This window comes from Pleurodeles waltl, chromosome 7 (genome assembly GCF_031143425.1).
Source record: "Pleurodeles waltl isolate 20211129_DDA chromosome 7, aPleWal1.hap1.20221129, whole genome shotgun sequence".
NCBI classification, from domain to species: domain Eukaryota; kingdom Metazoa; phylum Chordata; class Amphibia; order Caudata; family Salamandridae; genus Pleurodeles; species Pleurodeles waltl.
This window is the reverse complement of record NC_090446.1, coordinates 1191124460-1191141442: the sequence shown is the minus strand read 5'-3', so window position 1 is coordinate 1191141442 and position 16983 is coordinate 1191124460. Positions and strand designations below refer to the sequence as shown.

The 16983-nt window shown below is 39.5% G+C and overlaps 1 protein-coding gene across 4 annotated transcripts in view; it reads left to right on the top strand.

Moving 5' to 3' along the window:
* The window catches only part of MYH10 (myosin heavy chain 10), a 955741-nt gene that overhangs the window by 202673 nt on the left and 736085 nt on the right, over positions 1-16983 (top strand). For all 4 annotated transcript variants that reach the window (XM_069200300.1, XM_069200299.1, XM_069200302.1 and 1 more), the window contains exon 7: positions 10217-10234. In XM_069200300.1, the coding sequence (XP_069056401.1) occupies positions 10217-10234 (18 nt within the window). The remainder of the gene's footprint in view (positions 1-10216; positions 10235-16983) is intronic.

Below are 16983 nucleotides of genomic sequence, written 5' to 3'. Positions count from 1 at the left end.
AACGGGGTCACAATTTCAAGGAATCGCTATTTTAGCGATTCCTTAAAACTGCATAGCGAATGCCTTTTATACATACTGAAAGACATTTTTGCATTCGCAAACGGCCATTCGCACCGTTTGCGAATGCTAAAACGCTTGATACATCTGGCCCCTAGCGTAGAAAACCGTAAAGCCAAATTAGGCTACAGAATGAGGAGACTTTGTTTTTGAGCCAATTAAAATCTACTTGATAGACTAACAACAAAACGTTCAAGCTGTGCAAAATATGAAAGAAACGTTGAATGTGCTTTACGTGGCTAGCATCATTTAAATGTCCCTTACCACCTTTCTTGACTCACTTTTGTGAGATAAGAAGGTCTGGGGGACTTCATGTTCTGCTTGCAACCAAAATAAAACCTCAGACATTTGCAGGCTTTATTCAGTGTTGGACTGAGAACCCAAAGCAGCCCTGGCAAATTTTGCCAGACCAGCCCCAATTTGGGTCATAGCGAGCCTGATCTCTACAATAGGGATTTGGGGGGTGGGGGGGGGGAGGTTCTTTCCCCAAGAAAATTTGGGCAAGAAATGAAAAAAAAAAAGTGCTTTCTACAGCACATTTTTAATTATATATTCAGTTGTATTTTTAAAGCACAGTAAATGATGGCAGTCTTTATTGGGGTCCTTCAATGAATCCCTAACCATCACCCTCTAACAGTGCTTCTCATCTCTCCATATCTGCTCTCACGTGTATTTCATTTGTTTTGTAGCGCCTCGCTTGCCACCTTAGGGTGCTGGATCACACTTTACATCACACACCCATACAGAGACAATGAATCACACATGTGTAAATCAGTGCATGGAAAAAAATAGCAAAGGAGACTATAAGGTGTAGGATTCACATATCATCCATACTGGTAGGCATTTTTTAAGAGTGCTTCGTTTGGGGAAGCATAATCTCAGGTTTCAGAATGTAACCCATTGGTTGGGGTTGACTTTACCAATAACAATTAATTGCCTCCCAGGGAATCACCCAATGCCGGTACGGCGAGTCCAACCTTGACTGTATTTTCCTGTTACTGTAAAAATGTTTTTTGATTAAAACCACAGGTTAGGGCCACCCCTGTTAACTGTCTTCCAATTTGCTTGAATGATAGGTTTGGTATCCTGAGAAAGGCCTATCTATACATGTAATTTATATAAAAGGCTGGTATTATCTGTGCGGAATAAAAATCTTTTGAAATGCAGAATGCTTTTATTTTCCAAACAAAGATAGTTTAACTGCACAGACAATTGCCTCCTGGTCTACAGCATATTACATGGATTACCAATGCTATAGTAGGATTATTTGGACCTCTGTTAAAGAAGGAGAAAGAGGATGTTCCCATTAGTGTAAGCTTTAGGGGTTTACAATACAAAATAGTTTCAGATTGTTGGACACAATCCAATACGGAGTTAAGTATGAAAATGGTAAATTCCTTGAATTAAATCTTAAATCCGAACATGAAGAGTGAGGCACTTCAATGAAGGTAGGGTGGCATATACAAGAGAAACTGCTCTCAACACCGCCTTGGCCCATATGCTAAAACTATTTCTTTCATCGTTTGATATGGACGTAGTTGCCTAAAAGGTACTTTTATATTGTACATGCTTCTTGTAAAAACCCATGAATCTGTGGGATGCAGAAACGTTAGATTTCCCAAATTTAAACCATTATTTCCAAATGTATTTTCCGGAAGCAATGCTACAAGTTGATTTATAGAGGTGTGAGTTGAAGAATAATTAGTTGTCGGAATTCAGCTTGTGGGGATTGTCAACTGGAAGCAGAGCGCTGTGTTTAAATTACTTTTGTTGATTAGGGCTATTATCCCCCAAGGAGCAATAAGAATGACTCAGTTACCCCAATTCTTCATTACTCACCGTACCCTCTTCTCAATTCTCCTATTCAAGCTCAATTTGACCCACGTTAACCAATGTTAAGTAAACTTTGAGCCCTTCCTTCAACCTCCTTTTCCACATGGCCCCTGACCATACCTGGGCTAAACAGGGAGAAGGCCCACCACATTTCCTGTCATTCAAAAACGTGTAGAAATGTAGGTTGCGAGTGTGCCAGGAGGAAAGGACACAAGCACTGAAAGGAGAAAAGGGTATTCTGAGTAGTTAAGATTACCAGTAAGTAACTGAGTCACTCCCTCTCAGACCCATTTCTCCAACCATTATTTATTAAATGATGCTATATCAGAGCAGTAATAGCTACCCAATTCCCAGAAAGGCACAACTCCTGGTCGAATCAAAGAATAAATACAATTTAATAAATATTTGCAACATAAAGGGAGAGAACAATCATTTAGGAAATAGTCCATGACATTCTAGATCCCAACTCCATTCATTTAGTCTTCCACATCAAATGCAGAATGTGGGACAAAGGCAGATGAAGTGGCCCACTTACCATATAACTGTTAGTTGGGCTGAACATGCTTCCTCCCGAGAGGCGGCAATACCTCTAATAGATCTACCCTGTATCACTACTGGTAAGATAATATTTAGAGAACCATAAGCCATAGAAATCATATTCTTTGAGGCTTTGAAACCATGTTGAACACTACCATAATTGGCAGAGAGGTTCTTAAATAGTCTGTTGTCCTGATACCTTGCCAAATTTTAAGTACCCTTAAAACATCAGTAGGTACTATTCCTCCTAAATAGTAAAGGGAACTGAAAGGAAATAGAGTTCTCTCTTGCTCCTGATGACAATCTGATGTACCTTTAGGACAAAAACGAACTCCTAATTTTCAAACTAATCTGTCTGCAAAAAAAAAAAATTAATATGTCTAATAACAGAGAAAGAAACTAGTTTACTCAGTCTGCATGCTGATGTTATGGCCATTGAAAAGAAAACCTACGGAGTCAAGTATTTCAGATCTACACCAGAAAGAGGTTTAAATAAGATAATTGCAATACCTTAAGGGCAAAAGGGAGATCCCATGAAGGGGCTATTGATTTAACAGTGGACATAAGGAAAGAAAAACCCAATAAAAGTCTACAGATTTAGAATTCCATTTAATCTGTAACCCAAGGTATTCTAACTGCTCTTATTGCTGTCCATACACTCTTCAAGTGGGGAATGCCAGTTATCTCTCAAACTCATCATGACTGAATTGTACGATTCATTCAGATATACAGTCTGATGGATTGAAAGTCCTCCCAGCACATGAGATTAAATTTAGAAAAGGAAGACTAGGGAAGATCATAAAAGTGTGGATAAACGCTTAGATTTCTGAACTGATAGTGCTACTGAGGATCAAAGTCCTAATCAACCACCTCCCCTCAACTTCCTTGGTGCTAGACATATCCTTTGACTTAGGACTAGAGGAAGGAGAGGGACTCGCAGCAGGTACTCATCCACTGGGCAGATCCATGCTGGCATGTTGGTCATTATTCTGAGTAGTTAAAACAGTCTTTAACCAAAAGGAAGCTGCCAACACCAGATCTACATTCTCCTCATGAAGATGGGCCAGAAGGTTGACATTCAGTGGAAAAAGAAGAATGCCTAGAAGAGGAGATGATGCCATGGGCATCTTAGCACATCTGTACTTCTACATCCCTCCACCTGAAACCTGAACAGAAATCTCAGAAGCAGAGTATTCTCTGAACTGGGAAAAAGGTCAGTCTTAGGAGTTTCAGCCTTATGACCTATTCCTTTGAATATCTGAAAAGCCAGTCAAAAAGCATATGAAGGATGGAATACTCTGTTTAACATGTCAGCTGATACATTGTCCCTTCCCTGAGTTTAGGATGCAGAAAAGGACATTGGATGAGCCTCTGCCCCACCTATTATCTGGATAGTTGAGGCCTCTAAAGAATGGGGACCAATGCCTGAGTGCTTGGTACAATTATGATACCTTACTGTCAGTCCTCCCAGAATTACCTAATTCTGTAGGAGATGGGAAAAGTGAAGAGAAGTATAATAGACCACCCCCATCTCCTTCCAGTTTGATGAATGAGACCTCTCACCGGAAGCCACTTTCCCTGAACTCTCTGATGTTCTAATGTAGCCTCTTCTTCGTCATACTCGCATCTGTGGTCAGGTGTAATGGTAGGGAAGGAGACAAAGAAATTCCTCCTCTGAGGTTTTCTTAAATCATCCAGAGACGAAATTCCCCTCATTCATTGCTTATCACTAGTATTAGACCTTCCAGGTTCTAAGAGGATGGGTTTGCTATGTGGTAGAAAGCGCCAAACTTGCAGACCTGACTGGAGATGATCCAAAGGTACCACAAAGACACACATACAGCTTAAAAAAGAGATCGGACGAGCGACATAATAGATTTTGTAGAATACTTCAGATGCTTCCCTGAGGTGGACAAAAAACCCATTTAACAGAAGGATTTGACATATGCCCTTTAATACAGAGCCATTCCCTAGCTGAAACAGTCTTATTTCTCTCTCTCTCTCTCTCTCTCTCTCTCTCTCTCTCGCGACACCCCCTCCCCCACTAAGACCTTCGTAAAAACACTTAGTGAGGACATAAAATTGAAGGAGAGCATTAGGAATTGGCAATGTTGGCCCTCCACACAGAATCTCAGAATTCTTTGATGAGGTGGAAATATCAGGATGCAACAGTAGGTGTCTTGGAGATCCAACACAGTCATCCAGTCTGCTTGGAGCACTAGTGAGATCACCTAGCGCTGATCTTAAAAGGCTGTCTCTTGGATTTAGTGTCAGTCTGAAGTCCCCCAAGACATTAGCACCGAGAAGGCACTGCAAATGAAAACTTTTCCCTCCTATGATTTTGCAACATATTGGATTGCTTTTTTTTTGATCAGTAGATCTGCCATATCGTGTGTCCGTGGTCTGTGCTAGATTGGATCACGAGTTGAACTTAGTAATTGGGTCAGTGTCTAGAGGAATGTCCTTCCATAGAGTAACCTTCTACTTATCATTTTTAGTACCTAATTATCTGACACAATTTCTTGATCAACTTGATGAAAAGATGAGTTGATCCCCTACCTGGATCCTGGCATAGTCCGGATCGTTTCTTAGGTTCAGGAGAAGGACAAGTTTTCTGGTATCTGGAACAAATGGATTGATTGAATTTATACTTTCCTGCTTGAAAATGCAAGCCTTTCTGACATTGGTTCTTGTGTGATGTGTGCAGAGGATCTTGTGCTTTAACTTGATCTTTAAAAAACTGGGTATTCTTTGGATTCTTAAAACTAATATTAGTACACATGAACTAAAACCTTTACACCCAACCTAGATTAGGGTAACTAATTTGTACTGTACATAAGTGTCTAGTCTTTAATTCAGAGTAAAAAAAGATTACCAGATTGTACCTGTATAAATGGTCTAACTTTTAAGTCGCATCCATTGTAAGAAGAATAGATGTACAAGGCCAGTATGTTCAATAAATAGCTAGTGTGTATTGACATAAAAATACATCAAAAAGTGCAGATAGTACAGTGCTCATAGTGGTGAATTATTTATACGTTGCTATAGAAACACATCCCGATCATCCAGTGCAAATGTGGTTAGAAACAATGGAAAGACAAAGTTTAAATAGCTCTCCCATTGTAGGATTAACCTTATTACAATTGAAGATCCACGTTGAAGTTTCGACCCAACTGTCAGTTCAGGATAAAGACCACTGATTTTGTATTCTACGATACTAGAAGACAAAAGGGAGCTTTATATTATCCAGTGGTCTAATCAGTATTCAGATACTAATTCAGGTATCATGTAATGTTGTGTTATTGAAAAGCAACCAGTGTGGAGTGGGACCTCTCAGTGTGGTGTATCCATAAATGTTTTTAGTTCTTTAGGTTCAGGGTGTACACTTCTGACACCTCTTGGGTAGTTGTTACAATAAGAGGAACAAGTGCTAGAATAATTGGGAGCATGCCATCTGTTAAGTTGGCACATATAGGTAGACAAAGTAATTGTATACACACTTCTTTGCCATCAGTTGAAAAATGTATCACATCACTAAAAAAAATTCAGAGGAACAGCCATCAATAATCCCAAATTTGGGGGTATAATCTCTTAGGTTACTACATATACCTGCCCCTAAAAAAAAACTTAACATCAATAGCCTAGTCATCTATCTTATATCTACCAGAAATGAACTGGATATTATAAATTGATATTCCTCCCTCTGTAATTAATCAAGCCATAAATCTGTAATAGCAGGAATTTACACATCATCTGGATAGGTATGCGGGCAACTATGATACCGAATGCTAAAAAAACAAAACAAAAATCAGTTGGAAACTATTCAGTCTATGGAAACTATTCAGTCTACGGAAACTTCGTGTGCAAGGTGACCCTGCTTTCCCACTCAAGTCAAATATTACTTATAAAGTGCTATGGAGACGATTCATCCCATCTGTAATTAAGATCACTCTGCTCCCTGTTTGGAAGTTTCGGGGTGATCCATCAACCGCGGGCCAATAAAGAAAGGAGTGGGGTGCCAAAACACAATTTCCCCATGCAGTTTTCATAGGGATCTTTGAACAGCGTCTAAATGACTGAACGGAGTAACACCAATTTTGGCAGAGAGCCAGATCATTGTGCAGAAAGCTTTCTTTTTTATGAAAATTAGTTCAAAATGTTTGCATACCTGGACAGTTGGGTTCATGGAAGCCCCACAAGCATGCAACTTTAAATAATACAGCAATTTGATTGGCCAAGGGGACCTTTTTCCCCCTGTGGGCCGTCTTGCAGAAGCAAGAGACTGCAGTGGGAGCATACAATCTAATTGACTGGGCGCAACATGAGGAGACCTACGCTGTGCACTGCTGGAGGCTGTGTGTGTCGGCGGGGTTAGCTCCCTGTGGTTGGGAGCAGGGTCTCTTTCCAACCCCAGTACCATGCATACCCTTTAGCCATAGGTGAAGCCGTTTGCATAGGTAGTTATAGTAAAAAATATTACTTTATGTTAAAAAAAAAAAAAAAAACACTAGACATTCAGTGAAAAAAGCTAAGGTTAAAGTGACATAGTTGTTTATGGTAATAATATCTGACTTTACATTAAACTAAACTCAAACACTCAAGAAAAAAACGAATGTTAAAACTAATGTTATAGGTAAAAATGTCAGTTTAAATGTAACATTTTAAACTAAAAACAATGAAAATAGGTATTTTTTTTCACCAGTTATATAGTTAAGGATGTTTCAAGAAGGTATAACGCACATATTCCCTCACTCGTGACATGTTCTGTGACATCATTGTTACTATCACTGATGACCGCACTATGAGGTATAGTTTTTCTTTTAGTTTATAACATTGTTAACCTTTGTTTCTCTCTCTCTCGATATAATATATATATATATATTTAAAAAAAAAAAAAAAGTCTCAGGGACGTTATAGTTAGAAAATAGAATTTAAAAAAACCCAGAGAAATTTACTTAAAAAAACAAAGGTTACAAGGACGTTATAGTTAGGCTCACATTTTAAACGTACAAAACTGCAGAAATTCACCTGTTATAGTTAGTTATCTCAGGTAACTAACTCGTGCTCTAAGGTAACTATAACTCGCGCCCCTGCCATGCAGTTTTTTTCTTTTTTTGTCAAAAATGTTGCTACGGATATTACATTGATATTATCAGTGATGTTATCAAAGATGGCATGAGTGCCATACTTTATTGGGGTAATTAGTAGTGCATGGTGATGGCCTGAGTTATTGTTACTTGAGCGAACTCTATAACAGGTGAATTTCTATTGTTTTGTATATTTAAAATGTGAGCTTAACTATAATGTCTCTGTAACCTTTGGTATTTTAAGTGAATTTGTGTTTTTTTTTATTTTGAAATTCTGTTTCCTAACTATAACGTCCTTGTAACATTTGTTTATGTTTCAGTGATTTTTTTTACATATTTTTTTTAAACGTAAAGTAATTTTCTTCACTATACGTTAATCCAACAACCACTGCGCACTGCCTGTGGCCCGGCCCTCCATCCAGCCCCTATAACAACCCAACCCCTAAAACCTCCAACCCCCCCACAACCTTCCAGGGCTGATCTGGCCCTGAGTATCCCATGCCCCGAGGCCCAGTCTAAACATTGGGGGGTGGAGATGGTGCAAAACCTGTCCAGGGCCGATCTCCGTCCCGTGGACTCCATCCCCTGAGGCCCGGCCATGAGACCTGGGTGACCCTTAGGGCTCCCAGTGACAATTTTGGGGAGCACAGGGGTAGCCCAAAGGCCCCTGTGGTTCCATCTGGCTTGCCACCTCCATTTGGAGCAGACATTGCTGGCACACAGAGGGAGCTGCTAAAGCATGCACCCCGAACAATCTGAGCAATGCCCCGGGAAGGTGGCGGTCCCCAGGGATGTGAGGGGGCCAGGTGAGGCCCCCCATCCCCCTCACTCCCTCTGTGTTATATTCATTTAAATCCCTGCGGAGGTGGTGGTACACAGGGCTGCGGTGGCCCCCTGAACTAAAAATATAAATTCCTCCAGGACCTCCCCCATCCAATGGTCTCAAAGAAACAAGCATGGGAGATTGTGCTTAATATTATTATTATATTTTCAATATATTTTTTGCTGCAATTTTGCAGATATTTTTTTTTTTTTCCTTTTGGGCCCTGGGCCCCACTACCAGAGCTAAGGATCAGAGTGTCCCTAGCGTGGCCCCTTTTCGTTTCTTTCACATATTTTATTGGGATTCTGATGAAGCAGAGTCCCAAGATTACGGACAACACTTCCTGGTTTGATGTGCTGGCTGCCAATTAGAGCTGTGCATTTCCCTGCACCTGCTCGTCATTATTTGCAAATACATCGCAAAGGATCTACATCTCTAGATATACAAATTTATTTTCCCTTTAATATCTCTAAAACTACTGAACGGATTTACAACAAATAAGGGAAAGCACATTTAGCGTATCGAAAGCTAACTTTCTGACAAATTTGGTGTAATTCATTCCAGTGGTTCGGGCTTTAGTATTCAAAGGTCCTATGGGAAGTAACATAGGAATCTCAGCTTTGACACCCCCCTCCCTCTTTTATCTGCCCCTCCTCCCTCTTTTCTCTGCCCCTGCTTGATGGATTACCCCAAAACTTTCCGTGTTCAACAAGAAAAACCGGGGCAATTTGTTTTTGGAAAATTTCGTGAATATTTATCAAATGGTGCCAAAAAACTCTTTGTATTCTACATTTCACCTCTGAGCAATGAGTGGGAATAAAATGGTGGTCGTCAGTAGTTAGTTGTAGTTAGGTCCTAACTATAACTAACTACTGGCGACTGCCATTTTTGTCACTCATTGCTCAGAGGTGAAGTGTAGAATGGAGGCAGTTTAAAAGGTATACTTTTCTCACATTCAAAGCTGTTCTGATACATTAGTTAAGCCATTAACACATTAGTTCAAGATGAGAATTTGAAACCATGTCGCCACTAAGTTGCAGCATGTGCCCACTTGCATGAACAGGACTGCACAAGGAGAGTCATGATAGCTGAGAGTGTTACATGACAATCCCCAGTGGTACTCATACGGAAAGCATCTTTCTTACTGCCATCCAGAGCACAGGAGCCAGCGTATGGTGGCAGTAAGAGGCATGATCAGACACAACACCAGAAGATCTATGTGGCTTCCCTCAGAACACCAGCACTGGGCAACTCTTTCCACTTGCACCTACCAGAAGCAAAAGGGCTGGCTGTAGCAGCCTGTCATCCCGAAGGGATTTAGGGAAGCAAAGACTTTGAAGGTCTTGTCCCTCCCAACTAAATGTAAGAAAAGGGATTTATCTACATATTGTCAAACCACTACTGGTGGCATGTGTAACACACTGCAGTGCTTACAGGGGGGACAATGAATAAGGCCTGGAACTTCCTCCAGAATGCCTGGCAACTCCTCAAGTTCCTGCAGTTCTCAAAGCACTGAATCAGCAAACCTGAACCAGTGAGACTAAAGTGTTTGTCTTCAGGGGGTAGGCCAGAGAAACACGAAATGTTGTGGGTGTTCTCCCTATTTTTGCCCAATTTAGTGAAGGGGCAATGTAGGGAAGAACTTGGTGTGTAGGACGCCAATTTTATTTTAGTATGGATCATGTTGGCTAAATGGGGAGGTGGGATATCTCAGTAAGTAATGGTTTGTGAAACAGGTTGATGAACTGTTGTTAGTTCTGCCATCTATACTTATATTTTGAGAATTTTTCTAATCCTAAAGTTGAATTTAATAGTATGTACATTTTAAATATAACCATTAACCTATGACTTTTTGTTTTAATGTCATTTTTAACTACAGAGTGGATCCCTGTTGTATGTGAGTAGAATGTAGTTCCCTACCATTTTAGTTTCTTCATGTAAAATATAACTTCATAATTACTGGCTTTCTTTTTTAATGGTGGCAGCATTTGTTTACTGTGTGATAAACTTGTAATGATGACCTGCATGGCATGCTGCATGACCTTGCATTTAGAAGACACTCTGTAAAATTGCTTGCTCTAGTGTAATTGGCAACTTTCTGTGCAAGAAATAGCATTCAGAAATGACTATGGAAATGTTCTGTTCAGTTTTGTGAGTGAGCCTTGAGGCAATTCTTGGCTCCTTGGGTCCTGTCTGCTGATTTTGTTTCACCCTAGTAGAAACCAAACCCAGCATCATATCACTTCAATAGAGATAACTTGTCAAACTGATATCACATATATACTGGGGGAGGAATTACCATTGAGACTTAAAATGAAGACCATGCATCAGTAGAAAGGGAGAATAAATTGGACAAGGTTTTTAGAAAGATTATTCGGTTAATTATTAGACCAGACCCTCTTTGACAAATACATATGGCACACATTGCCTCAGTCAGTCAAATAATCTTTGTGGCCAAAGGCCATGAAACATACCACAAAGTACAATCATTTAAACAGTTTCCATAATATGTTAGAACTATGCAACATCTTTGCACAAAATGTCAGTACTTTAAGGCTTGTTCATTCTAATATTATAATAAATCATTATAATAAAGTCATTATTCTGACTACATTTAACAAGTAAAAAAGAGATGAAACCAGTAGAAAGTTGCTGTAGAAAATAATACAATGGCCTTCACTGTCTGAATTTAAAAGACAAATTAAAGTAACATAAACTATTTCCTAGTTACTAAATAGTAAGGACAGAACATAATAAAGTGCATTGCTGATGGTGAAGAATGATTGTCACAAGGGCAGTTTCTTCCATAGCCCTTTCTCTGAATGTTACGAAAACATGCAATATATTGAACCTTAATCGAATTATGTATATCAGAAATAGATAAAAGATCAGGCTCAATATTCTTGCTAGTAGAAATTGCTGGATATGAGTTAACTGTCATTTTAGATACTGTTAGTGTGTCTGACCTTAATAAGTAAACTTACAAGGGGCGCAAGTAGGTCGATGAACCTTTTGACTCACAATTAAGATGTTCCCACCACTACTTCAGTACATGCAGATCAATAATTAGTAATTAATCAATACATCAATAATCAGTGAGAATCAATGACATTAGTAATCAGTTGGAGTCAGTAATTGTCACACACCATGACCATTCAGTCATGAATACCACACCTTTAGTAAAAGTTGGAATATTAATTTCCCTATATTAACAATGCTAAAGTCGCGTAAATTAATCTCAAAATCAAATGATAAACATACAGAAACCACACTGGCTGTCCAAACCCGCGAAAGAAATGCAATCTAATCAAAGCTTGAACTATTACACATTCTAAGGTTAAAGTCCAAATTAATAGCAACAATTGTGCGAATGATATCACATGCATTTAGATTCAGCAAAGAAATACATCAACGTTATTCCCTATTGCAGACTTTCATTAGTGAGAATCCTTAACTAACACCAGATTACCATCAGCATGTTGGGCTTCATGCAAAACAATTTAGTAAACACAGATTTGGAAAATATCTAACTATGGCCCTATCAAAACAGTGCGGTTGGTACCTAGAAAGAAAAAGCAGATAGGCAGAACAAACACATGGGTACAAGAATACCGCTCCTCAATTGGATCGGCAAGCTAAGATAGACTTTGTCATCAGGACATCAGTCGGTCAGCAATGCATCAGGATTCAGCATCAACGTTCAGAAAAGGCAAAGTCTTTAAGTAGTAAAGTTAAGCACGTCTCTCGTCAAGACGTGCAAGAAATTATTGACCTTTCGACCAGCAAGAAAATAGGCAATAGGCGGTCTTCCCTCAGTGCAGTCCTGTTAAGTTAAATTCCCTACAACTATTTCCCAAGTCCCGAATGGTCAAGGGATCGCATGTTCACACTTTGTCCAATAAAACTAAAACATCAAATCAATTATTTCTACCACTACTCCGTTCACATGTCGCTGATTAGCTTCTCTTGCAATGTCCTCATCATCCGGCTCACCCGATATCAATATTGTTGCAGCTTATACTCCAGTCAGTGTCTCCATTGTTCTCCTCCTGAGAAAGTCAGTTTTATACAAATTACACTCATACTGTTACATTTAGCAAGAACAGCATCTTCTAGCAATATGTTCTCATGAGAAAGACTTTTAGCTACAAGCACATTTAGACACTACAATGGAAATTCACAGTTTAACTTTTTGAACAGCCATTTTATTAAACGTTAAGAAATACAGCTTGACATGAGACCTGACAACTAGGCCAATACCTCTTCTAAGTTAAGGCCTACAATTAATAAAGCTAATACATAATGCATAACCCTTAATATTAATCTAACATTTGCTGAACATTTCATATTAATGAACCATTAATAAGTACACTTTGTGAACATTGACGGCCACTCATCGTGATCACATTTTCAAAAAGAGGGTCCTCCTAATCTATTCCTTTTGAACTGAGGGATCATCCCCAGGTTTAACTTGGCTGAGTGAAGTGATCTGTTTGGAAGTTAGGGTTGCCTAAGATCAGAAAGGAAGGGAGCACCCAAAGTATTCATAATCTTGTGAGCAATACTACGAACTTTAAATTGGGCACACTTCTCAATATGCAGCTAGTGGAGCTTCTGAAGGAGTCCAGAGGAGCGACAAGACATAGGGAAGGAGAACAGTAATCTGGCCGTAGCCTATTGGACCAACTGCAGCCTTGTTTAAATCGATTTATTGTCACCTAGATACAGGATATTGCAGTAGTCCAGGCGGGACAGGATAAGTGTCTGTCATATAACTGTTGGATGTGAGGGTGGAAGAAACTGACAAAGGTTTAAAGTCCTCTCAGAAAGCCAAAACAAGTGCCACCAAGAGTACTTAGGGTTTCAAAGCTGAGGGAATCGGTCAACCATATACTCAGTTATTTTTTTCAATGGTATAGGTGAGAGAAGGGACTTTAGGCTTTCCAGCCACCAATGATCTCCCCAGAATTGGGTGTCCATTCCAAACAGCAAGATTTCAGTACTACTGGAGTTAAGTTTCAGACAGTTATCTTCCATCCAGCTGGCCACTGTCAGCATACAGCTCAACTTTCATGAATAAAGTGGTGTTAAAGTGATCATAAATACACCCTGAGAGTAGAAAAGGGCAACACGCGGGCTGAATAGTCTATTTTCTTTCCTCCTGTTCAATCTCAATGAGTTATAGCCTGCTCACTCCCAGTCCTCAAACTATGGTCCCCTTTTGTGCTGTTCTGAAAGTGATGGATAAGTGGCACAGTGACTTCTGCACTCAGTTGGCTCAGTGCCACACGTCATGGTAAACTTCCAAGGATTACTTAAGGGTGTTGGTAGCAACAGATTGCTATGGTTAGCTACTGAATTCAAAGCAGGATTCTTCTTGTCACTACCTCACTGTAAGAATATATTGATGTGTAAGGTTTTGTTTTAAAGACTTTCACTGTAGCATTGCATTTTGTTACCTCACTTTGACCCTAGCACGTTATCTTGTTTATGTACTATTGAGTGCTTATACATGTCTATGGTGAATGATTCAGACTCTGACACACCTCACAGATTCGCCACGATTCAAATAAGAGAGAGGCTAGAATCTGTTTGCAGGCTACCCACCCATAATGAATCCAGTCTGGTTCTACTTGTTGTTTTATTTACATTTTGCCCATAAATGTGCATAACATATTTACAGTTGCAAAGGACCATAAGTCACACAGTTTGAATATTGCAGGACACTTCTACAAAGGTCAATTACTGTTATAGCCCTAGATAACATTCAGTATTTTATATGCAAGCGTGTAGTGAATCAAAAATATATTGGATTGCAACAACTAAGTAGCCATCCCATTAAGTCAAAAAACAAGTTATAAATTAGGACAGCAAAACAATGGTGAAGGAGATACCAAGACAATTCAAGCACAATTTACAGTAAAGAGAAGGTACATTCAAAATACCTACTATACCTAAATCTTTCCATATAAAAATGATGATCTGTTTTAAGTTCCTACCTCAGTTTCCACCTAATTTATACTGGGCTAGTTCATTGTTGTAACTCCACACTTTCCTGCTTAGTGGGTCGTGACTGCCTTGTCGTTGGCTTATTTGTATATTGGAACATTTAGGAGAAATGTATGTATTGCAGATATGTTGATTTTGAGTTTGGTTTTGGAGATATAATTTTAATTCACTGTTTTGATATGCTAGATTTATTGCATGTTAAGGTAAGAAGTCCTCAATTTGAGTTCTGCTCCAATAAATATTGTCAGCTGTTTTTCTTTGTTTTTGCTTTTAGCTCTTACCGTAGTTACAGATATTACACTTGCAATGACTATTTTCAAATAACATTTCTTATTATCTTTTAATGGAAACCTACACTTTTTTTGAGAAACCCATTGGAAAAGTTAAGTGTGAAAGGAGCAGCAGTGCCGACGGAATTCTTTTTTTTTTTTTTTTTTTCATTTTAGAAGTACAATTCAGGAGTCTGTTTTGCAGGCATACAGATTCAAATAAATAGGCACCCAAGAGGTCCTCCGTCCCAGGTTATAGCACAGAAACAATTGGTCTCTCAGTTCATGTTGCCACTTCTGAGCAGAATCTCGGAGCACAAAGGGCTGTTTCCACTATTTCTTCAAGTATTAAAAATATTTTGTTGCTTATCCTCTTATTGTCAGTAGTGTATTTTCCAATTTTCTCAGAATGCCAAACTCTACTGAACAGAGTCACATGCATGTGGCTAATGGTGTTGCATGAGTTTGTCTATTCCCCCACCCAACCCCAATTCTTTTAAAAAGATAATCTTCTGGCAGTCTGCGATGCCATAGGTAATTCGACAAGCTTACAGTAAACCGGAAAATCAGTGGCATTCAGATGGCCGGCTAACGGGACAGCCGAAGCACAGTTTTCACATCAATAATTTTATTGCAAATGTTGCAGTATAAATATCAATGATGCCATAGAAGGTGTCATCATTGATGTAATATAATATGTGGAGTAGTTAGCTGTGCATGGCAAGGGCGCAAGTTATAATTACCTTAGGGTGCGAGTTAGTTACTTGAGTTAACCACAACTATAACTTTGAGTTTCTATGGTTTTGTGCAAGGAAATTCAGAACCTAACTAACGTCCCTTAAACCTTTTTTTTTTTTTTTTTTTTAAGTGAATTCTTACGATTTTGATTTTTTTTGACAAGCACAGACGTAAATATAAGCAGTTATGCTCACTGCCTTTGGCCATGCACAGCGGGGTGGGCGCCAGGCCTGGCAGTCAACCCTCCTACATGCACCCAAACCCAAGCTGGGCACGGCCCTTGGCACTGCGCAGAATGAGTTTAGATTTAGTGGGTGTTATTTTATTTTTTTACTTCCGCTTTTTGCTGGATTTGCAGATCTACCAGTGGATTTGGGAAATCCACCAGTGGATCCGTGGATTGGACAAAAACAAAAATTGGGCAATTTTTTGCCCTGGTCCCTAAGGAACCTGTGTGTCCTATAGGGTCAGGATGCATGTATCCTGAACCCTTGTGTTTTTTCACTCCTCTTTTCACACCCCAGGCCGGTGTGACAAACAAAATGGCAGCCACAACTTTTCTGTGAGACTGTGTCCAGCCAGTCAGGGCCTTGCTTCCCCCACACCCCCAAATCTGCTGCCCTAGATAACTATTTTTTTAAACTCTGATATCTCAAACTATTGAATGGATTTACACCAAATCACAAAAAAGCACAATTTGGGAACTAAGAACTAACTTCCTGTCAAATTTGGTGTAATTACGTTCAGCGGTTTGGGCTGTAGGCGGGTCTGAAGACCCTATAGGAAAATTGAATGGAGAAAACGTGTTTTGGGATGCCCCCCTTTCTCTCATCCCCCACTTGACTGATCACCCTGAAACTCTCATGACAGCAGCTGAACTGGCCAAAATATAAGTTTTGAGAATTTCATGAAGATCCGTCAGGCGGCGCTAAAATTATAGGCATACAAAAAACGCACCACCTATGGAAACTAGGTCCTTACACTACCTAGTGGTGACTGATATATATATATATATATATATATATATATATATAATCATACTGCATGCTGCCCTGATTGAAGCATATGAATCTATGAAAGATCCAGTGCTGGAGGAAATTAAAGGTATTTAGCTGTAACTACAGTTCTCCAGTGTTGGTATCTTTCATGGATTCACATATGTTCCTTCTTCCTCCCTAAGTAGAGGCTCACCGGAAATCAATCTGAATGATACAAAGGACTTTAACGCTTCTGATAGATATCTGATGTGGGATGACCTTTGGGAGGGATGAGGCACTCTACCCTCACTGACTGAAATGCTGATCTTTTCCAAGGTCGTGAGAGGGTAACTTAAAGTGGCCTTGTTTTGAGGCCTTTCAGACATACTGTGCTTTGTAAGGTTACTTTTGGACTCTTAGTTTGACAACGGGGAATGAATCAAGCGTACCAGCGCTGGAAAACTAAGTTACAGGTAAGTAACTTTTTTAGGTCTCACTTGAAAGAGTGCTTAATAGTAGTACATTGCTTACCATTTGTGGGCTTCACTGCCACTGTCATTTGCTTTTCATAAGTTAATGTGGGCAGCATTCACTTTCTCTTCTTGTTTGTCCCTCGCCTGGAGCATGACCCAAATACTTGTGCTCTGTTGGTG